This window comes from Entelurus aequoreus, linkage group LG16, assembly GCF_033978785.1.
Source record: "Entelurus aequoreus isolate RoL-2023_Sb linkage group LG16, RoL_Eaeq_v1.1, whole genome shotgun sequence".
In the NCBI taxonomy this organism is placed as follows: domain Eukaryota; kingdom Metazoa; phylum Chordata; class Actinopteri; order Syngnathiformes; family Syngnathidae; genus Entelurus; species Entelurus aequoreus.
This window is the reverse complement of record NC_084746.1, coordinates 48,596,408-48,620,530: the sequence shown is the minus strand read 5'-3', so window position 1 is coordinate 48,620,530 and position 24,123 is coordinate 48,596,408. Positions and strand designations below refer to the sequence as shown.

General features: G+C 41.3%; 1 protein-coding gene across 2 annotated transcripts in view; it reads left to right on the top strand.

Annotated features, from left to right (window-relative positions):
* lig1 (ligase I, DNA, ATP-dependent) overlaps nt 1–22,319 on the top strand; it is a 109,486-nt gene extending 87,167 nt beyond the window's left edge. For both annotated transcript variants that reach the window (XM_062023164.1, XM_062023163.1), the window contains exons 25-27: nt 10,545–10,688; nt 10,780–10,872; nt 22,133–22,319. In XM_062023164.1, the coding sequence (XP_061879148.1) occupies nt 10,545–10,688; nt 10,780–10,872; nt 22,133–22,207 (312 nt within the window). In that variant the 3' untranslated portion in view covers nt 22,208–22,319. The remainder of the gene's footprint in view (nt 1–10,544; nt 10,689–10,779; nt 10,873–22,132) is intronic.
* The last annotated feature ends 1,804 nt before the right edge of the window (nt 22,320–24,123 follow it).

Here is a 24,123-nt window from a genome sequence, read left to right as displayed (position 1 = left end):
CCTTTAACAGTTAATTTTACTAATTTTCATTCATTACTAGTTTCTATGTAACTGTTTTTATATTGTTGTACTTTCTTTTTTATTCAAGAAAATGTTTTTAATTTATTTATCTTATTTTACTAATTTTTTTTTTAAAGTACCTTATCTTCACCATACCTGGTTGTCCAAATTAGGCATAATAATGTGTTAATTCCATGACTGCATATATCGGTTGATATCGGTATCGGTTGATATCGGTATCGGTAATTAAAGAGTTGGACAATATCGGCATATCGGATATCGGCAAAAAGCCATTATCGGACATCCCTAATTGAAACCCATTTTTTCCAGGCTTTCACGGGCCACGTAGTAGGATGTGGCGGGCCAGAACTGGCCCCCGGGCCTTGAGTTTGACACCTGGGGTTTAGAGGCAATCGTCCGTGGTTTGGCAACACTTAATCTTCTCTGTGAAATAAGCTAACCAGTGGTATTTAAAGTGTGGCCCCTGGGCCATGGGTGGACCGTGACTTTTTTTATTGACCCGTGGCACATTGTGGTAATAAAAAAAAAAAAAACATCAACATTTTTGCATAAAATAATAATAAGAATACGAAATGTTGATACTAATAAAGACACAGAGATCTGTCTTAAAAATGTTTAGCCTTTTAATTAGCCTATGTCATTACAAATTACGTGATGATGCCATTAACCCTTTCTACCTGTTGTCTTTTGTATTTTTTTTTAATTCAAAAAAACCCCAAAATTGTAATTGAAAATGGTGTTTTGGGAGAAAAAAAATCTTTATTTTATTTCTGATGAAAATCGTTCAGCCTTAGGTTGAGTTTTGTAGATTGTGTTACCACTGAGCAGTAACCGGCAACTGATGGACTCGCTCTGATTGACTCCATTCAGTGAGGAGGTAAACATCAGCAGGTCTCAATCTTCCCGCTGGCTAAAATAGAGTTGAGTGAGTAAATACTTCAATTCCAGCTGCTTTTAACTGAGGTTAGGCAACGGAAGTATAGATGAGCTCACAATCACCTGCAACCTCTTTGGCATAGCTAAAAAAACATTTGTGTTTCGAGTGTTTAAACTGCAATGGTGAGTGGGGAAAAAACCAGACCTTGCTGCACACGGTGACACTTGAAAGTGTCTTAAAAGTATTTACGGTGCAAAGTACAGCACAATCACTTTGATTGAAAAGGAGCATGTTTTTTTTTTTTTCCCAATCCATCCTCGCTGTTGTGCTTTGTAATCAAGCACCCCTTGTGAGCGTGATGGATGGTGGATTAAGGAGGCTGATGGGATCCAGGCTGCCAAATGATTGGCCGTGTTCTTGAATCAACACCAATCCGAAACATGGGGTTGCTGTCTGAGCATCGCAAACCCTTAATGTAATACTACTCTGTAACACTGATAGCAATGTTGGTGTTTGTTGACCTTATCTTTGTCAAAAGTAAATTGCTACAGCTTCATAGTGTCTACTTTAATTTGATATATGTATTCATTCTGCAACAATGACTGTGGTTTTAGTGTTTCCCATACATGTATTCATTAATGGTGGAGGCACCACTAACAAATTACCTATTTCGCCCTTGCTCATAAACAAATTATAATGAGACTGTGTGTTGTGTGTGTGTGAGTGAATTATATTTATATAGCGCTTTTCTCTAGTGCAGGGGTCACCAACCTTTTTGAAACCAAGAGCTACTTCTTGGGTACTGATTAATGCGAAGGGCTACCATTTTGATACACACTTAAATAAATTGCCAGAAATAGACAATTTGCTCAATTTACCTTTAACTCTATGTTATTATTAATAATTAATGATATTTACACTTAATTGAACGGTTTAAAAGAGGAGAAAACACGAAAAAAATGACAATTGAATTTTGAAACATAGTTCATCTTCAATTTCGAATCTTTAAAATTCTAAATTCAACCGAAAAAAAGAAGAGAAAAACTTAAAAAAATAATTTATGGAACATCATTAGCAATTTTTCCTGATTAAGATTAATTTTAGAATTTTGATGACATGTTTTAAATAGGTTAAAATCCAATCTACACTTTGTTAGAATATATAACAAATTGGACCAAGCTATATTTCTAACAAAGACAAATCATTATTTCTTCTAGATTTTCCAGAACAAAAATTTTAAAATAGATACAAAAGACTTTGAAATAAGATTTAAATTTGATTCTACGGATTTTCTAGATTTGCCAGAATAATTTTTTTGAATTTTAATCATAATAAGTTTGAAGAAATATTTCACAAATGTTCTTCGTCGAAAAAACAGAAGCTAAAATGAAGAATTAAATTACAATTTATTTATTATTCTTTACAATAAAAAAAATACATTTACTTGAAAATTGATTTAAATTGTCAGGAAAGAAGAGAAAGGAATTTAAAAGGTAAAAAGGTATATGTGTTTAAAAATCCTAAAATCATTTTTAAGGTTGTATTTTTTTCTCTAAATTTGTCTTTCTGAAAGTTATAAGAAGCAAAGTAAAAAAAAATAATGAATTTATTTAAACAAGTGAAGACCAAGTCTTTAAAATATTTTCTTGGATTTTCAAATTCTATTCTATTCTTGACAAAATTGGTGCAGTTCAGCTAAATTTGTTGGTTTTGTGACATGGACTTGTTTCTTCAGCATTGTCCACACGTTTAAGTCAGGACTTTGGGAAGGCCATTCTAAAACCTTAATTCTAGCCTGATTTAGCCATTCCTTTACCACTTTTGATGTGTGTTTGGGGTCATTGTCCTGTTGGAACACCCAACTGCGCCCAAGACCCAACCTCCGGGCTGATGATTTTAGCTTGTCCTGAAGAATTTGGAGGTAATCCTCCTTTTTCATTGTCCCATTTACTCTCTGTAAAGCAGCAGTTCCATTGGCAGCAAAACAGGCCCAGTGCATAATACTACCACCACCATGCTTGACGATAGGGTTAGTGATCCTGGGATTAAAGGCCTCACATTTTCTCCTCCAAACATATTGCTGAGTATTGTGGCCAAACAGCGACATGTTTGTTTCATCTGGCATCACATGGACAAAGATAAGACCTTCTGGAGGAAAGTTCTGTGGTCAGATGTAGATGTAATGTGTCAGTAGCCCTAAAGAGGACCTTTTGAATTAGTATTAGTATAATTTTAATACCAAATGATATACTGTCAGAATCGGGTTGAATTGAGTATAGATTCTAAATTAAATCCCAAGAATCCTAATGGAATTGAATCGTGAGTTGCTTCTCAAAACTGCTGTTTGTCACGGTGAGGTACTGTCGATTCCTAAAGCACACTTGCGTTTGATCAATTTGACTCACCCTCTTTCTAGTTCAGACCTTCAGGATACGAACATGCACAGTGAAAAACAACATCGCCACATGCAAGGGCCGTGTTAGGAGTGATTCATGTCTCGCTCACCTGTTTTGATGCTGCTCGGCGGCCCTTGCAGCCGTCTTTTAAATGCTTTTGCAAATGTTTATCCTGTGGGTGGGCATGCGTAGACATTTATTTATGAAATCTGCTTTGTTAAACCACTAATAGCAACATAAGCTATCCGGTGGTGGTATATTGTGGTTTGGAAAATGTAACTTTGAGCAAGTTGCAAACAAGACGGCGGACGGCGTGGCGAAGTTGGGAGAGTGGCCGTGCCAGCAATCTGAGGGTTACTGGTTCAATCTCCACCTTCTACCATCCTAGTCACGTCCGTTGTGTCCTTGAGCAAGACACTTCACCCTTGCTCCTGATGGGCCTGGTTAGCGCCGTGCATGGCAGCCCCCACCATCAGTGTGTGAATGTGTGTGTACGTGTGTGAATGGGTTTATGTGGAAATAGTGTCAAAGCGCTTTGAGTTCCTTAAAAAGGTAGAAAAGCGCTACACAAGTACAACCCATTTACCATTTTACAAGATGTAGCAGGAGGGCACAGTTTTGTCAATTCAGTGATCTTGTGACCTTATTTGGCTAGTACAGGGGTCGGCGACCTTTACCACTCAAAGAGCCATTTTGGCAAGTTTCACAAATTAAAGAAAATAATGGGAGCCACAAAAAAAATTAAAAAAAAACACCGCATACAAAGCTTAAATTGCTTTGTGCTATGTTAACCAGGGGTCTCAGACACACGCACCGGCACGCACTTTAATATGTAAATTTGATATTAGGGCGGCCCGCGAGTTTTGAATGAATGGCGCTTGATAGCGTCATGCTTGCAAATCCTCTCATTATTTCCGGGAGACTCCCGGATATCAGGACGTGATGGCACTGCTTTTGGCGCCCTCTACAGCCTGCTCAAACAGTGTACCTGCTCGACCACATGTAGAATGCAGCTTCAGCTGGCGTACTAGGTCAGCAGCCACACAGCTTACACTGACGGTGGCCGTAAAAAAAAAACTTTAACACTGTTACGTTACAAATATGCGCCACACTTTGAACCCACACCAAAAAAGAATGACAAACACATTTCTGGAGAACATCTGCACTGTAACACAACATAAACACAACACAACAAATACCCAGAATCCCATGCAGCACTAACTCTTCCGCTCAACCGACGGTTGATGTGTGGGGGGGTTTGGTGGTAGCGGGGGTGTATAATCTAGACCGGAAGAGTTTGGTGGTAGCGGGGGTGTATAATCTAGACCGGAAGAGTTAGGGCTGCATGGGATTCTGGGTATTGGTTGTGTTGTGTTTATGTTGTGTTACGGTGGGATGTTCTCCAGAAATGTGTTTTTCATTCTTTTTTGCTGTGGGTTCACAGTGTGGCGCAGTGTAAGCTGTGTGGCTGATGACTAAGTATGCTTTGCTGTCTCCTACGTGTGCAAGTAAAAGCTATATACAACATGTGGCCGGGCTGGCACGCTGTTTGTAAATGCTATAGATGACAATTACTTTACTGCAGTGCATTCAGGGCACGCCCTTAATTTAGTAATCAGAGTGAAAATAGGATTATATTTACCCTGGGAGTTAACTAAGAGAGGCACTGAGATCCAGAAGTCTCCTGGGAAGATTGGGGGGGTCGGCAAGTATGCAGCTGAGCCGCATCTGAGTGGTCAAAGAGCCGCATGCGGCTCCGGAGCCGCGGGTTACCGACCCCTGGGCTAGTATTTTGATACCTGTACATACACTTATTATAAAAACATACAAATCTAATGACTTTTTGTTGTCTTTTTAGTCTTCAACATGTAAGCTTGTATTACTCTTCTCAATGAGCAGCGGGTCCTGTTTAAAACAATCCTAAGCTTGTGAAATTAACAACAAGCAATAGAAGTAAGTTTGTATTTTTAACAGGACTGCAAATGCAATTCAATATTTAACTACAATTAGGTCTGCAGGTATTGATTACTTCAGTCATCGCGTAATCTATTGATTAATTTGTTAATTAATTAATTGATTAATCGAAATAAACACTTTATAGCCTCAATACAACTTTTCGGGAAAATAGTTGAAATAAACAAGGATTTTTAAAATAACCTTTACTCTTTTCTCTTACTAATGCACATACTGTACTATTGAAATTGTACTTTTACGGGAGCATCACTATATATTACTTACATTTAAAAAAAAAAAAAAAAGAAGCAATGTGAAACGTATGGAGACAGCCAAATTTTACCTTGGTAAAATGTCTTCTCTTTAGTTGTGGGCGTACATTAGGCTGCTAGGCATGCTCTACCTATTTTCACCAGTATAACCAGTGCTAGCGTTGGTTGTAGTTAGTTTTAGTCTTTGTTTACTGATAGTACTGACAATAACCATAAGATTGTCATTTGTTGTGATATTGTATGCAGGCATGATGTACTTCTTCCTGAAAGTAGCCCAATTTCTGTATAAAATGTGTTGGTTAGAGATTTGTTACTGACAAAACGCTTGTCTATTCAGCTATTATGGTCCCAGCATCTCAACCCTTACTAAGAGGCAGTGGAAGTTTAAAGTTCCTTGGGGTAACCCAGACGATCGAGCTGGATTCGGCTGCGTATCTGGCAACCCCAGTCAGGGAGAGAAGGAGGGGACTACAGAATTTTGATCGTGATTATAGTACCATTTCTGGCCACATTATTACATATTGCTCCTTTTAACATAAAATACTCATGTAAGTCAAGCATATGTTAGCTACCTAAGTAAAAATAAATTTTGCTTGATTGCTGCTCTTAAATATGCAAGATGAATTCTGGTAAGCACGCAGACGCACGCAGTAACAGTCACCTGTTACCATACCGACGAGCTAACGTGTCCAGGTTATAACCCTGTTGTCAATAAACACACGTTGAGACGGTGCTTCAGATACTAATACTAATTTGATACTGTAGTAGTTATCTTTTGTGTATTCATAATATAAAATGGATGGATGGACGTTTAAAACAAAACTGTTATTATTAATTAGTAAGTATACATTTTTTGAGCCTTTTTAGAGAAAATCATATCATTGTAGTAAATTATGCAAATTACTTGATGATGTCATGATGACCACGCCCATAGCCACGCCCCCACCGCCACAGGTATCTTGGCAGTTTATGGGAGACGCTGTGTACTGCTTTTGTGACATACCAGCTGTTTGACAGTGCAAACATTTCGCCACGATGTCTGTCTTACTCACTTTTAAATGATCGCAACACCTGTCTCTCATGTTCTGTGCTCTTCTCTATCTTCCACTTAGTCGTTGCATTTCTGAGCTACATCTGGTTATAGCACCCGCTCCCACACACACATGCACGCACGCGCACACAGTCCACACCACCGACAGCTCAAGCTCCATCACTAATAGCTGCACTGCTCACATGTGTGCAGAAGCAAGACAATGTCCACATATTTTAGTCATTAAACGGATCATCGAAGCAACAAAATACAAATACCGTATTTTTCGGGTTATAAGTCGCTCCGGAGTATAAGTCGCACCGGCCGAAAATGCATGATAGAGAAGGAAAAATACATATACCGTATTTTTCGGAGTATAAGTCGCTCCGGAGTATAAGTCGCACAGGCCGAAATTGCATAATAAAGAAGGAAAAAAACATATATAAGTCGCATTTTTGGGGGAAATTTCTTTGATAAAACCCAACACCAAGAATAGACATTTGAAAGGCAATTTAAAATAAATAAAGAATAGTGAACAACAGGCTGAATAAGTGTACGTTATATGAGGCATAAATAACCAACTGAGAACGTGCCTGGTATGTTAACGTAACATATTATGGTAAGAGTCATTCAAATAACTATAACATATAGAACATGCTATACGTTTACCAAACAATCTGTCACTCCTAATCGCTAAATCCCATGAAATCTTATACGTCTTGTCTCTTACGTGAATGAGCTAAATAATATTATTTGATATTTTACGGTAATGTGTAAATAATTTCACACATAAGTCGCTCCTGAGTATAAAAAAACTGGGACTTATAGTCCGAAAAATACGGTATATATGTTTTTTTCCTTCTTTATTGTGCATTTTCGGCCGGTGCGATTTATACTCCGGAGCGATTTATACTCCGGAGCGATTTATAATCCGAAAAATACGGTACTGCATGAATCCTATTGATTTTATTAGTGTTTTATTAGGGTTGGGCGATATGGCCTGAAATCTGTATAGTATATAATGCAGCCAAAACTATTATTAACCTACTTGATAATTTACTTTTAATATCCCGTTACTTTCTGTTGTAAGTCGCACCCCCGGCCAAACTATGAAAAAAACTGTGACTTATAGTCCGAAAAATACGGTAGTTACAGTGACACTATTGGTCACACCAATGCTGACACTTATATTATTTTAATACTACTGAATAATTTCCTTTTTATGACACTCATAACCAGACAAAAGGATGGTGGTGTAACAATATCAATGACATATTTATTTCATTATTAGTCGCTTTGAAAAAAAATGTGAAAAAAGCTGCGACTTATAGTCCGAAAAATACGGTATAAGTCGCACTAGAGTATAAGTCGCATTTTTGGGGGAAATTTATTTGATAAAATCCAACACCAAGAATAGACATTTGAAAGACGGCGTGGCGAAGTTGGTAGAGTGGCCGGGCCAGCAATCGGAGGGTTGCTGGTTACTGGGGTTCAATCCCCACCTTCTACCATCCTAGTCACGTCCGTTGTGTCCTTGGGCAAGACACGTCACCGTTGCTCCTGATGGCTGCTGGTTAGCGCCTTGCATGGCAGCTCCCGCCATCAGTGTGTGAATGTGTGTGTGAATGGGTGAATGTGGAAATAGTGTCAAAGCGCTTTGAGTACCTTGAAGGTAGAAAAGCGCTATACAAGTATAACCCATTTATCATCTTATCATAAAGGCAATTTAAAATAAATAAAAAATAGTGAACAACAGGCTGAATAAGTGTACGTTATATGACGATTGCCATTTTCTGCTGCATATTTCACTACTTCCAGCTTGTAACCTGCAGTATATATGATTTCCTTTTCGGTGCCATTTTTGTTCAGCCCTTCTCAGTTTTTATAAGTTACCGCCAATGTTGAAATGACCGATTTTCATAGGTACGGAAGTAGTAGCAGCTAGCATCTTTTTTTTCCACAATGCACTTCTGCCATGACCCGCCCCCGCCAAATTTTTATTGGTTGACGTGTGTGTGTGTGTGACGATTGCTGATATACGCCTAGTCTCTTACGTGAATGAGATGAATAATATTATTTGATATTTTACGTAATCTGTTAATAATTTCACACATAAATCGCCCCAGAGCAGACCTGGGCATTCTGCGGGCCGCATCCGGCCCTTTGTGCGTCCCTGTCCGGCCCGCGTGAGGCCAATTATAAATTACAAAATACATTTTAAAAAGTATCTATGTCGAGTGTGCAATACAACGGTGCTGCTTTTGTTTTGAAAATCGTTATTTGTATTACTTCCGTGTGGACGTATGCGTGTGCGTGAATGTGAACAGCTGCAATCATAAAATAACAAAATAAAGTTGAAAAAACATCTATGTCGTGCGCGCAATACAACTGTGCTGCTTTTATTTTGAAAAGTATTATTTATGGGCGTGTGTCCGTGTGTAACCTGCGAGTGAAGGTGCACATGCAGCGACAAGTGATGCACGGTTTACACCCGAGACGCTAAAAAGAGAAAAGTTGATGAAGAATGGCGTGTTTTCAACAAGACATGGACTGCCAAGCAACGTTCCCTCTAAGGTGCGCGCCTGCGCAATTGCGCACTGCTCAAGCGTCTGCTGCGCGCAGCAAATATATGCCGCGCACCAAATCAAATCCCATCTGAATTCTAAACAAAATAAACATATTTATTCTATGTAATTTTGCAATGCAACTTTGAGTGACAGTGACAACAAGCGGCCCTAACGGTGTTCGTCAACACCGTTCAATTGAACACCGTTCAATTATTGTAACGTCTATCGAGATGCTTCGAGGACAGGAATTATATCCATCACTTTATTGAGCAAAACTGTTTATATTCGGACATAACCACACCAAAAACATGAGTAAAACAATTCTATCTCGAAAAACTAGTCATTTTCTGCCGTACAAACCAGGCCAAAACCAACTTGTCATCTGTCACCAACACGCATAGCACTAAACCACTGGTGCGTTTATGGCCACACAAAAAGTCGGACAACTCAAACACCACAGAAAGTTACACTATGACTCCTCAGTCATACGTGTGCTTATTTTACTGTCATTTATTATTAATGTTAATTTATTTATATTAGTCATGGAATGCTGTTACACACACTATGTTGAAGTATTACTATTATTATTATTATTTATCTTACGGTATACATCAAAAATAATATTGAGCAAAATTTAATTGAAATATTGTCGATGTGGCCCGCCAACAGTGCTCGGGTTGCTCATGCGGCCCCCGGTAAAAATTAATTGCCCACCCCTGCCCCAAAGTATAAATCGCCAAACTATGAAAAAAAACTGCGATTTATAATCCGAAAAATACGGTAGATGCTTTTTTCAAACCGATGAATCGTTGCAGCCCTAATCACGATGAATTACATCTTCTCCGTAGTTGTGATATATTGCAATTAATCCTTTTTTTCCCAAGTTTTTCATACCATCAACATTTGACTGTACAATATAGACAATGTTTGCTTGATGCAAATATTTTATTACACATTATGCTTTTACAGACAAACTCAGACTAACAGTTACACAACAAACATACTCTTTCACACACGCCTACTCCATCTGACACATGCTAACTTAAAAAAAACCCTACTATAAATGACAAAAAAATACAGACAGCGCTCCGGCAACTTCTCCAGTTCAGCTGAGTGTGTGGCAGTGTCAGCCAAGTACCACTACTCAGTCTCCATAGTCAAAGCATGCATCTATTTCCAGCAACCCCTCGTCATCCACTATATTAATCTGTCACAAAATGAAAGCCGTAGCCACCCGCCAATTTAGTAATTACTGTTGTTGAAGGGTAGTTTATGGACTCAAGGAACTTTATTGGTCTTTCACTCACTTTGACAGCACACCTTTTTAAACATATTTGTTTGTGTATATTATGTCCTTCACCCCCAACACACCACGACATATAGATGTCAGTCCTGTGAGTTAGACTACATTTTCTGTGTCTACATCAGGAACACATCCTACCTAAGCCCCGAGCCTACTACCGCTTCGACCAATCAGCCGAACCTGACGTGTGGCTGGATGCAGTACAGGTGTGGGAGGTGAAGTGTGCCGACCTGTCCCTGTCGCCCATCTACAAGGCCGCCATGGGAATGGTTAGCTTTGTCTCCACTGTTTGTCAATCAATTAGCTATAGTCTTTGTGTTACTCATCATCAGCGGTTTTAGAGTCTTGTCTGCTTGCCAGGTGGATCCGGTGAAGGGCATCTCTCTCAGGTTCCCCCGTTTCCTTCACATAAGAGACGACAAGAAGCCCGAGGACGCCACAACCGGATCACAGGTGAGTGCCCTCATCTGGCAGGTGGTCCTGAGACATCCTGATGAGCACAACGTGATTAAAGTTGTTTGGTTACTGCGTCACGGTCGCATCCTGAAAAAGGACCTGTTAAGTTTCTTTATATTTCAAGGGTGAATGCAACTACAAGGACGACACTGCTTTACTGAGCCGCCATCGCTTTATGGCCGTCCAATAGGGCTGTATAACATCCAGCTTTAAGTGTTGGCTTCTGCCTAATAAACTGTGGGACAGCGACCAAGCAGTCGCCTTCTAATACATAGACCACCCAACAAATGAAAAGTGCTCGTGTGTTTGCCCCAGGCCACTAGGTAGTGCTGCTGCGGCTCACACTAGTTCATTGGGCCCATTTTAGAGGATACAGTAAACTACGGGTGTCCCGATACCAATATTAAACCTACCGGCTATCAGCATGAATCATTGCACATAGGGCTGGGCCAGGGGTCGGCAACCCAAAATGTTGAAAGAGCCATATTGGACCAAAAAAAACAAAAACAAATCTGTCTGGAGCCGCAAAAAATTAAAAGCCATATTACATGTGTCATGAGATATAAATTTAATTAAGAGGACTTAAAGGAAACTAAATGAGCTCAAATATAGCTACAAATTAGGCATAATGATGCAATATGTACATATAGCTAGCCTAAATAGCATGTTAGCATCGATTAGCTTGCAGTCATGCAGTGACCAAATATGTCTGATTAGCACTTCACACAAGTCAATAACATCAACAAAACTCACCTTTGTGCACTCATGTACAACGTTAAAAGTGTGGTGGACAAAATGAGACAGAAAAAGAAGTGGCATAAAACACGTCCTAGAAAGTCGGAGAAAGTTATGCATGTAAACAGACTATACGGTGAGTTCAAGGACCGCCAAAATAAGTAGGACAAAACAGCGCTCGCCAAATACTTGAATCAGTGAAGCATATTTAATATAAACAGTGTGATTTATAACAATTACGGAGGTTTGTGTCATGTTTGTCCTCCTACAGAAACCATACTAAAACAAAAAAATTGATTTTTTTCCCCCTCATCTTTTTCCATTCTTCATACATTTTTGAAAAATCTCCAGAGAGCCACTAGGGCGGCGCTAAAGAGCCGCATGCGGCTCTAGAGCCGCGGGTTGCCGACCCCCGGGCTGGGCGATATGGCCTTTTTTTAATATCTCGATATTTTTAGGCCATGTCACGATACACGATCAATATATCGATATTTTGCCTTAGCCTTGAATGAACACTTGATGCATATAATCACAGCAGTATGATGCAGTATACTGCATTAATATATGCTCATTTTAAACTTTCATGCAGAGAGGGAAATCACAACTAAGTCAATTGACCAAAACTGTATTTATTAAACAGTAGGCGGTAGCGGGGGGGTGTGTATTGTAGCGTCCCGGAAGAGTTAGTGCTGCAAGGGGTTCTGGGTATTTGTTCTGTTGTGTTTATGTTGTGTTACGGTGCGGATGTTCTCCCGAAATGTGTTTGTCATTCTTGTTTGGTGTGGGTTCACAGTGTGGCGCATATTTGTAACAGTGTTAAAGTTGTTTATACGGTCGCCCTCAGTGTAGGGATGATGTTTGATAAGAAATTATCGAGTTCGAGCCTATTATCGAATCCTCTTATCGGACCGATTCCTTATCGATTCTCTTATCGAGTCCAGATAGGTTGTTGTATATGGGAAAAAAACACACAATATTTGGTTTAACAAAAGCTCACTTTTATTATATAAGAAAACAATTTAATCTAATAAATAAATAAAAATGGACTGTTACCCCCCTAAAAAAATAAAATAAAATAAATAAATATTGACTGTTGTTACCCAAAGTATATTAAGTGGGATTTTTCAGAAAAACAAATATATACAGTAACACAAAAACAACCTGTCTCTGTGATCACTATAGGTGTCTAAATAATAATATAGTGTTAAATAAAATCAGTCCCTTGGGCACAAAACTGAAAATAATACAGCTCTCCAAAAAGTGCACTTCTGCTGCTATTTGACATAACTGTTTGTTATGATGCTTTGACATTTTTGCACTTTATTTCTTTATTGAAAGAAAATTCTATGAAGAGAAAAGTTGTTTGCAAATGTGGTTACAATTAGGGATGTCCGATATTATCGGCCGATAAATGTGTTAAAATGTAATATCGGAAATTATCGGTATCTGTTTTTTTATTATCTGTATCGTTTTTTTTTTTTTTTTTAAATTTTTATTAAATCAACATAAAAAACACAAGATACAAAAAACCTCCCTCCCCCCATTTCTTTCTGTTATCAATATTCTGGTTCCTACATTATATATCAATATATATCAATACAGTCTGCAAGGGATACAGTCCGTAAGCACACATGATTGTGCGTGCTGCTGGTCTACTAATAGTACTAACCTTTAACACTTAATTTTACTCATTTTCATTAATTACTAGTTTCTATGTAACTGTTTTTATATTGTTTTACTTTCTTTTTTATTCAACAAAATGTTTTTAATTTAGTTATCTTATTTTATTATTATTTTTTAAAAGTACCTTATCTTCACCATACATGGTTGTCCAAATTAGGCATAATAATGTGTTAATTCCACGACTGCATATATCGGTTGATAACGGTATCGGTTGATATCGGTATCGGTAATTAAAGAGTTGGACAATATCGGATATCGGCAAAAAGCCATTATCGGACATCCCTAGTTACAATGCTAAAAAATGAAAAGTTGAAGCTAAAAAAAGAAATACCGTATTTTCCGCACCATAAGCCGCACCTAAAAACCACAATTTTTCTCAAAAGCAGACAGTGCGGCTAATAACCCGGTGCGCCTTATATATGGATTAATATTTATATTTATTTTCATAAAGTTTAGGTCTCGCAACTACGGTAAACAGCCGCCATCTTTTTTCCCCGTAAAAGAGGAAGCGCTTCTTCTTCTACGGTAAGCAACCGCCAAGGTGAGCACCCGCCCCCGTAGAAGAAGAAGCGCGCGGATATTACGTTTCATTTCATTTGTGTATTTCTGTAAAGACAACAAAATGTCTCCTACTAAGAGACACGCGTACAAGGTTCCACTGACTTTTGATGTTCATGTGAACCGCACTGTGGATACAACGGGAACACGTACGGTGAATATTCGCACCACAGGGAATGAGAAGTCGTCCTACTGTGGTTCTAGCTTGCCATGCTAACGGCCAGAAACTTTCACCCACGGTGATATTCAAAAGGAAGACCTTGCCAAAAGAGAACTTTCCAGCCGGCGTCATCATAAAAGCTACCTACGAAGGGATGGATGGCTGAAGAAAAAATGAGCGAGTGGTTGATAGACGTTTACGCGAAGACACCGGGTGACTTTTTTCACGCAGCACCGTTCCTGTTGATCTACGACTGCATGCGCGTCCACATCACAGATGGTGTCAAAAAACAAGTGAAGCACACCGAAGAAGAATAATTCGAGGGATTTGTGGATGAGTAATAACTTCAGAAAGTGAGCTTTAAATGTTTATTTTGTGTGTCGTGTGACACTAACGTATGAGCAACGTTGAGTTATTGATGTTGCTATTGCTCTGCACTATTTTGAGTGTTACTATTTTTGTGATTGCACATTTGTACATTACATTTTGGGAGTGAACAGAGTTGTTAGAACGCTGGTTTGTAATATATTATTAAAGTTTGACTGACCTATGTGACTGTTTTGTTGACATTCCCTTTAGCGTAGCGTAGGTGCGGCTAATAGCACGGGGCGGCTAATAGGTAAACAAAGTTTTGAAATATTCCGTTCATTAAACGTGCGGTTAATAACACGGGGCGCCTTATGGTGCGGAAAATACGGTACACTTTATTGAGTTAACATTATTTCTTTATAGGGGGAAAGGTGTTATGAGCTAGGGAATATAACAATTACACTACCCAGCATGCAACGGGAGTGACGAGCATGCGCGGTAGCCCCGAAAAGTGTTGTTGCTCGTCACCCGGCAGCTAAGAATGAGGTTATGTTATGAGCACGCTGTGAAAGTAAACGTCAAGAACTCAGCCAACACGCCTCGTCTGCATTATTTATAATTAGACAGACAACACATATACAGTGTGATTTTGTTTACAAGGAAAGAAAAACAAAAGTTAAAAAAGGGAGATGTGTTGTATATATATGTATGTGCTGCGGTTGCTTTAAGAACGTTGCGACAGCTGCCGTAAAGGAGGTGCGTTGCTAGCCTGGTTGCTATGTTTCAGGTTGGTCGTAAAAGTGTTCGTCATGTGTTTGTACCCTGCTCAAATCTCTCAGTAAAGTTATTCATTGGATTATACCTTTTGTTTTGAACTTTATTACACCTTGGAGCGCTTTTTCCCGTCCATTTTTTTCCTGCTTTCGCTATCTGCGCCTAATGACTGAGCTACGTGACGTCATTTCTTGTGATGTCCCACGGAGCATTTCTGGTCGGGACGGGATCCGTTCCGAGGGATTCGAATAAAGAACCAACTCTTTTTCTTTACTATAGTGGTCTCGAAAACGGGTACTGGTTCTCAGAAAGGGATTCGAGTCCGAGGACTCGGTTCTTTTCTTATCAAACAACCGGGAAAACCGGTTTCGAGTATCATTCCTACCTGACCCCTTCAATGATGTTCTCCCGAAACGTGTTTGTCATTCTTGTTTGGTGTGGGTTCACAGTGTGGCGCATATTTGTAACAGTGTTAAAGTTGTTTATACGGTCACCCTCAGTGTGACCTGTACGGCTGTTGACCAAGTATGCTTGGCATTCACTTGTGTGTGTGAAAAGCCGTAGATATTATGCGACTGGGCCGGCACGCAAAGGCAGTGCCTTTAAGGTTTATTGGCGCTCTGTACTTCTCCCTACGTCCGTGTACACAGCGGCGTTTTAAAAAGTCATACATTTTACTTTTTGAAACCGATACAGATAATTTCCGATATTACATTTTAAAGCATTTACCGGCCGATAATATCGCCAGTCCGATATTATCGGACATCTCTAATTAAAAATAAAAAAAACCTAAATCATATGTACATAAGTATTCACAGCTTTTGTGCAATACTTCATTGATGCATTTTTAGTAGCCATTACAGCCTCAGTATTTTTGAATACGATGCTACAAGCAAACCTCTCTTTGAGCAGTTTTGCCCACTCCTCTTCGCAGAAACTCTCAAGCTCCATCTGGTCCGATGGGAAGCGTTGGTGCACAGCCATTTTCAGATTCCTCCAGAGATGTTCAATCGGATTCAAGTCAGAGTTTTAGCCGGGCCACTCAAGGTCTTTTACAGAGTTGTCCTGAACCAATTATTTTAATATCTTTGCTCTGTGCTTAGGGTCCTTGTCCTGCTGAAAGATTGAAAAGCACTCTGGAGCAGGTTTTCATTTAGGATGTCTCATACCTTACTGCATTAATCTTTCCCTCTATCCTTACTAGTCTACCAGTTCCTGCCGCTAAAATAGATCCCCTCTGCTTAATGCTGCCACCACACATCACTGTAGGGATGGTATTGGCCTGGTGATGAGCGGTGCCTGGTTTCTTCCAAACATTAAGCCTAGCATCCAATTATTATTATTAGCCTTTATTTAACCAGGTAAAATCCCATTGAGATCAAAGATCTCTTTTCCAAGGGAGACCTGGCCAAGAGGGCAGCAGCAAGGTTACATTAAAAACAGTAAACAAATACATAAAACATCACATTTACGACATTAAAACTTGCTCACATAACACATGTGCATACGGACAAGGTAGACTGCAGTCCTTTCACAGAAGCTTTAAACTCATTCAACGTAACAAGGGTTTGAAGTTTAATATTCGATTGTAGGTTATTCCAAGCCTTCGCTGCTGAAAACCTAAATGCTTTCTTGCCCAGTTCAGTTCTTACTTTGGGGACGACAAATTGCAGAACATTCATTGAACGAAGATTGTGACTTCCTTGTTTCTTTGTTAAAAGACAAGACAGATAAGATGGAGTGATACCCAGAATGGTTTTGTAGATGAAAACATACCAATGATTAGGGATGATGTTCGAAACCGGTTCTCCCGGTTGTTCGATAAGAAAAGAACCGTTCGATAAGAAAAGAACCGATTCCATGGACTCTAATCCCTTTTTGAGAATCGGTTCCCATTATCGAGGCCACTATAGTAAAGAAAAAGAGTTGGTTCTTTATTGGAATCCCTGGGAACGAATCCCGTCCCACAAGAAATGCCCTGTGGGACATCACAGGAAATGACGTAGCTCAGTCTAATGACTGAGCTACGTCATTTCCTGTCACACAAGCAGCAAAAATAATGGACCCTAAAAAACGCCTCCAGGCATGGCTATTCACCTATAGTGATCACAGAGACAGGTTGTTTTTGTGTTACTGTATATATTTGTTTTTCTGAAAAATCCCACTTAATATACTTTGGTTAACAGTCAATTTTTATATTTTTTTATTTTTTTTAGGGGGGTAACAGTCAATATTTATTTATTTTATTTCATTTTTTTCTTATAAAATAAAAGTGAGCTTTTGTTAAACCAAATATTGTGTTTTTTTCCATATACAACAACCTTTCTGGATTCGATAAGAGAATCGATAAGGAATCGGTTCGATAAGAGGATTCGATAATGGGCTAGAACTCGATAATTTCTTATCAAACATCATCCCTACCAATGATTGAGGCGTCGAGCACATAAAGATGTCCAGTTAACCATTGAGTATAATACGCAATGGTGAGTAAGGGGATAAATCTCAGTGCACCGTGGTACACACTATCCAGCTTGTGGAGACAACCAGCAGTAGCATTCATGTACAACACATCTCCATCACATCCAAGCCAAAGAGTTACATTTTTGTCTCATCAGACCAGAGATTTTTTAAAAATTGTTTCAGTGTCTTTCAGGTGCATTTGGGCAAACTCCAGGCGGGCTGCCATGTGCTTTTTTTTAATGATTTATTTTTAGTAAGGAATGGCTTCCGTCTCGCCGCGCTACCATACAGGCCTGATTGGTGGATTGTTTCAGAGATGGTTGTACTTCTCTTCTCTCCTCAGAGGAATGCTCTAGCTCTGACAGAGTGACCATTGGGTTCTTGATCATCTCCCTGAAAAGGGCCCTTCTCCCCCAATCGCTGAGTTTAGAGCTTTAGGAAGATTTCTAGCCATTTCAAACTTCTTACATTTTCGCATTGAGATGTCCGATAATATCGGACTGCCGATATTATCGGCCGATAAATGCTTTAAAATGTAATATCGGAAATTGTCTGTATCGGTTTCAAAAAGTAAAATGTATGACTTTTTAAAACGCTGCTGTACGGAGTGGTACACGGACGTAAGGAGAAGTACAGAGCGCCAATAAACCTTAAAGGTACTGCCTTTGCGTGCCGGCCCAATCACATAATATCTACGGCTTTTCACACACACAAGTGAATGAATGCAAGCCATACTTGGTCAACAGCCATACAGGTCACACTGAGGGTGGCCGTATAAACAACTTTAACACTGTTACAAATATGCGCCACACTGTGAACCCACACCAAACAAGAATGACAAACACATTTCGGGAGAACGTCCGCACCGTAACACAACATAAACACAACAGAACAAATACCCGGAACCCCTTGCAGCACTAACTCTTCCGGGACGCTACAATATACACCCCCCGCTACCTCAACCTCCGGATGTCCCAAATTCCAAGCTGCTGTGTTGAGGCATGTTAAAAAAAATAATGCACTTTGTGACTTCAATAATAAATATGGCAGTGCCATGTTGGCATTTTTTTCCCATAACTTGAGTTGATTTATTTTGGAAAACCTTGTTACATTGTTTAATGCATCCAGCGGAGCATCACAACAAAATTAGGCGTAATAATGTGTTAATTCCACGACTGTATATATCGGTATCGGTTGATATCGGAATCGGTAATTAAGAGTTGGGCAATATCGGATATCGGCAAAAAAGCCATTATCGGACAGCTCTATTTTCGGATGATGGAATCCACTGTGCTCATTGGGACCTTTAAGGCAGCAGATATTTTTCTGTATCCTTCCTCGGATGTGTGCCTCGAGACAATCCCGCCTCAGAGGTCGACAATTTTCTTCGACTTAATGCCTCGTTTGTGCTCCTTATATGTAGACAGGTGTGTGCCTTTCCAAATCATGTCCAACCAACTGAATTTACCTCAGGTGGACTCTAATTAAGGTGTAGGAACATCTAAAGGATGATTAGTTGAAACAGGATGCCCCTGAGCTCACTTTTCATTCAGTCATTAGGGGTATTTTGTGTAGATTGTTGAGGACAAAAATGAATGTATTCCATTTTGGGATAAGTCTGTAACTCTTACATAGTTCCGGGTCACCCTTGGGCAAGGTGTAGCACCCGAATGCCCCCCCCCATCAGGGTTACGATACCCCCCATGAACTACACTAAAAGAGGATGCGTTACCCGGCCCGGAGGAAGCCCGCGGCCCTCCTCCGGAGCTAGGCCCGGATGTAGGGCTCGTCAGCGAGCGCCTGGTGGCCGGGCTAGCCACGGAGCCCGGCCGGGCACAGCCCGAAGAAGCTACGTGGACACACCATCTTCTCCGCCACGTGGGCCCACCACCCGCGGTCGGAACCAGTGGGGTCGGGTGCGCTGCCAAGTGGATGGCAGTGAAAGTGGAGGCTCCAGACGGACCAATTCGGGGCAGCAGAGGCTGACTTTCGGGACGTGGAACGTCTCTACGCTGGTGGGGAAGGAGCCTGAGCTGGTGCGAGAGGTGGAGCGCTACCGGTTGGATCTGGTGGGGCTTACCTCTACGCATAGCAAGGGCTCTGAAACCACACTCCTGGACAAGGGATGGACCTTGTTCACTTCTGGAGTTGCTCAGGGTGTGATGGCACAGGCGGGTGTGGGGATACTCACGAGTCCCCGGCTGAGTGCCTGTACGTTGGAGTTCACCCCGGTGGACAAGAGGGTCGCCTCCCTTCGCCTTAGGGTTGGAGGGGGGAAAACTCTGACTGTTGTTTGTGCATACGCACCAAACAAGAGTTCAGAGTATTCGGCCTTCTTGGATACCTTGCATGGGGTCCTGTATGGGGCGCCGGCAGGGGATTCCATAGTCTTGCTGGGGGACTTCAACGCGCACGTGGGCAATGACAGTGATACTTGGACTGGCGTGATTGGGAGGAACGGTCTCCCTGATCTGAACCTGAGTGGTGGATTGTTATTGGACTTCTGTGCTAGTCACGGACTTGCGATAACAAACACCATGTTCAAGCATAAGGATGCTCATAGGTGTACCTGGTACCAGAGCACCCGAGGCCAAAGATCAATGATCGATTTTGTAATCGTATCAGCTGATCTGAGGCCGTATGTTTTGGACACTCGGGTGAAGAGAGGGGCTGAACTGTCAACTGATCACCATCTGGTGGTGAGTTGGGTTAGATGGCGGGGGAAACCTCTGGACAGACCTGACAAACCCAAGTGTGTAGTGCGGGTGAACTGGGAACGTTTGGAGGAGTCCTCTGTCCGGAAGGACTTCAACTCCCACCTCCGGCGGGACTTCTCTGCCATCCCTGTGGAGGTTGGGGACATTGAACAGGAATGGGCAATGTTCAAAGCCTCTATTGCTAAAGCTGCAGCTGCGAGCTGTGGCCAGAAGGTCTTAGGTGCCTCAAGGGGCGGTAACCCTCGAACACCCTGGTGGACAGTGGTGGTCAGGGAAGCCGTCCGACTGAAGAAGGAGTCCTACCGGTATGTTATCCCCGGTAGGTTGCGTCACTGCTGTTTGCAGATGATGTGGTCCTGATGGCACCTTCGGTTCGTGACCTTCAGCTCTCACTGGATCGGTTCGCAGCCGAGTGTTCAGCGGCTGGAATGAGGATCAGCATCTCCAAATCTGAGGCCATGGCTCTCAGCAGGAAACCGATGGTTTGTACAGTCCGGGTAGGGGACAAGACTCTGTCCCAGGTGGAGGAGTTTAAGTATCTCGGGGTCTTGTTCACGAGTGAGGGAAAGATGGAGAAGGAAATCAGCCGGAGAATCGGAGCAGCTGGGGCAGTATTGCAGTCTCTCTGCCGCACTGTTGTGACGAAACGAGAGCTGAGCCAGAAGGCAAAGCTCTCGGTCTACCGAGCTATCTACATTCCTACTCTCACCTATGGTCATGAAGTGTGGGTAATGACCGAAAGAAAAAGATCGCGGATACAAGCGGCCGAAATGAGTTTCCTCAGAAGGGTGGCTGGCATCTCCCTTAGAGATAGGGTGAGAAGTGCAGTCACCCGAGAGAGACTCGGAGTAGAGCCGCTGCTCCTTCGCTTGGAAAGGAGCCAGCTTAGGTGGTTCTGGCATCTCGTGCGGATGCCTCACGAGCGTCTCCCTAGGGAGGTCCTTGTTGCACGTCCCACTGGGAGGAGACCCCGCGGCAGGCCAAGGACCAGATGGGGGGATTACATCTCCTCTCTGGCCTGGGAACGCTTCGGGATTCCCCAGGAGGAAGTCGCAAATGTTGCTCTGGAGAGGGAAGTCTGGGGGTCTTTGCTGGAGCTGTTGTCCCCGCGACCCCATTCCGGATAAGCGGTTGAAGATGGATGGATGGAGACAGAAACTAAAGCACTACACACAGGAAACAACAACCAACTCAAAATAAGGCATGACAACCTGGTGGAGTTTCATTTTTTAACCTTTTCTGCCGGTGGTGTGCCTTCGTATTTTATTTTATGAACAAAATGTGCCTTGGCTCAAAAAAGGTTGAAAAACACTGCACTGCCAGATGGGGCGGTATAGCTTGGTTGGTAGAGTGGCCGTGCCATCAACCTGAGGGTTGCAGGTTCGATCCCCGCTTCCGCCATCCTAGTCACTGCCGTTGTGTCCTTGGGCAAGACACTTTACCCACCTGCTCCCAGGCCACCCACACTGCTTTAAATGTAACTTAGATATTGGGTTTTCACTATGTAAAGCGCTTTGAGTCACTAGAGAAAAGCGCTATATAAATATAATCCACTTTCAAACTTTTAGGACCTTTTTTTTGTATGTCGCTGCAAGAACCCTATTGATTTTGTAAACTATGTTCTAGTCAGTTGGTCAAGTTTCACCCACTGATGGCTTTCATACTTTTTGTTTACCATTATTGTTCTGTGGCAGAGCAAGAACTCTATTGATTTCTGCAATACGCAGTTTCCTGCAACTTTTTCTTTTTAAAAGTTTTTTTTTCTCATAACGGTCAGTCTCACACTTTCTTCTCCTCTTCCTCTTCTTCCTCTTCCTTTTATTCCTCCTTGTCCTTCCTCAATCTGTTGTTCCCGCTGCAGATAGCCGATCTGTACAAGAAGCAGCAGCAGATCCAGAACCAGGGAGACAAAGCGGACCCTGAGGACTACTACTGACTTGTGCACCATGAATTAAATCAATCATTGCTATCAGCCTAAATGTAAATATCTTTATTTTTGTCAGCTTGAATGAAAATAAAGGCCTGTTCCACTTTTTAAAACACCTTGACCAACGTCTGTTTGCTTCACGAACGGGACTCCCACGGGTGCTCTGGTGCTGGGTGTTGGACACTTCATTAAGTACGCATGCACATTTCAATATCAGGGGCCGTATTTGCATCTTTATTTATTTTTTTGCTTCATTATCAACACTGCATACGTTAATCAGAGTGTCTAGACAGGACTTGTCCACAGGGCTCCAGATGTGCATTCTGAAATGTGACAAAAAGTGCATCACAATGCTTCTTTCCGGTTGGCACGTGGCGCCAATGTCTTCCAAAGTCTGCAGGGAGAAGTGGTGAGCACACACTGCTGAACATTCTCGTGTAAAACATTGTCTGTCTGGTGTTGATGTGGGCAGCAGGCAACTCTGCGTGTTCAAGGACACCACCTACATTCTGATTCGTCCCTCCGTCTCCTTTCACCAAGTAGGTGTCTCGTTGAGTCTCCGTCTCCAGCACACGTCTGCCAGTGCATCTTGATTATCACCACACATTTTTTTTTTTTTTTTACACAGATCCCGTGTTGCTCAAAAATCTGAATTTCAAATATCATCCTCCGTCTCCCCCCCCTCCTCCTCCTCTTCGTTGCTGTTAGACTCCGACGCAAAAGGCCCAAATGGAAATCAAACAGGCAACCAAGCATGAAATATTGGAAATATAAATATGTAATGAGGTCTGTATTGTTTGTGCTGAAAGTGTTTGTATTTGTTCCACAGAGTGCACCTGTTTGCTGTTTGCTGCATTCATGTGTTACAAGCCTTTGCGGAGGCCACCAGGGCGGGCGGGTGGTTATCACTAAACAACGCCCTCTGTTGCCTGTGCATGCAAGACGCATTGATGAGCCTACATCCTGTCTCCGCCTACGTCTATGTCACCGAGAGCCACCTTGAAAGACATCCACCCCTTTGAAATACAGGTGATGTTGTCACAAAAATTTCAAAATGACCATGTTCTGCTCTCATGAGTAGGTATCGGTATCGTTAATTTTAACTGATACTAGTATCAAATTGCTACTCTAAAAACGGTGCCAGCGCTTAAATGGAGCCCAAACCTGTATTTAAAAAATGGAAAACATGCTAATTAAAATAAACTGCCTTTTTATTTTTATGGAAATTGTCAAGTTAAACAGAGTAGTCATTTAAAGGGGGCCTATGATGATTTTAATGGGGAGCTGCACTTTTTTTGCGTTCACAATTAGTATGAGGAGACAAAAACATGTCCTTTTTTTTAAGATTTTAAAGATAAGACGCGTGGAAGATGCGGCTAATGGGAGTCACCATTGTAGCCTTCAAAGCCCTCTAAAACAACTTCAAAACCCTCCATTTTTTCGTATACACACTGCAAGTATAAATATAAAATGTAGTAACAGATACGTTTATAACAATACGAAATACATGACCGTATTTTTCGGATTATAAGTCGCTCCGGAGTATGCCTCGCACCGGTCGAAAATGCATAATAAAGAAGGAAAAAAACATATATACGTCACACTCGCATTTTTGGGGGACATTTATTTGATAAAACCCAACACCAAGAATAGACATTTGAAAGGTAATTTAAAAAAAAAAAAAAATAGTGAACAGGCTGAATAAGTGTACGTTATATGAGGCATAAATAACCAACTGAGAACGTGCCTGGTATGTTAACGTAACATATTATGGTAAGTCATTCAAATAACTATAACATATAGAACATGCTATACGTTTACCAATCAATTTGTCACTCCTGATCGCTAAATCCGATTAAATCTTCTTCCTCGTTGTCGCTCCTGGTACGCGCTGCCAGCGGCCTTTCTTTCTGCTGCTCGATCGC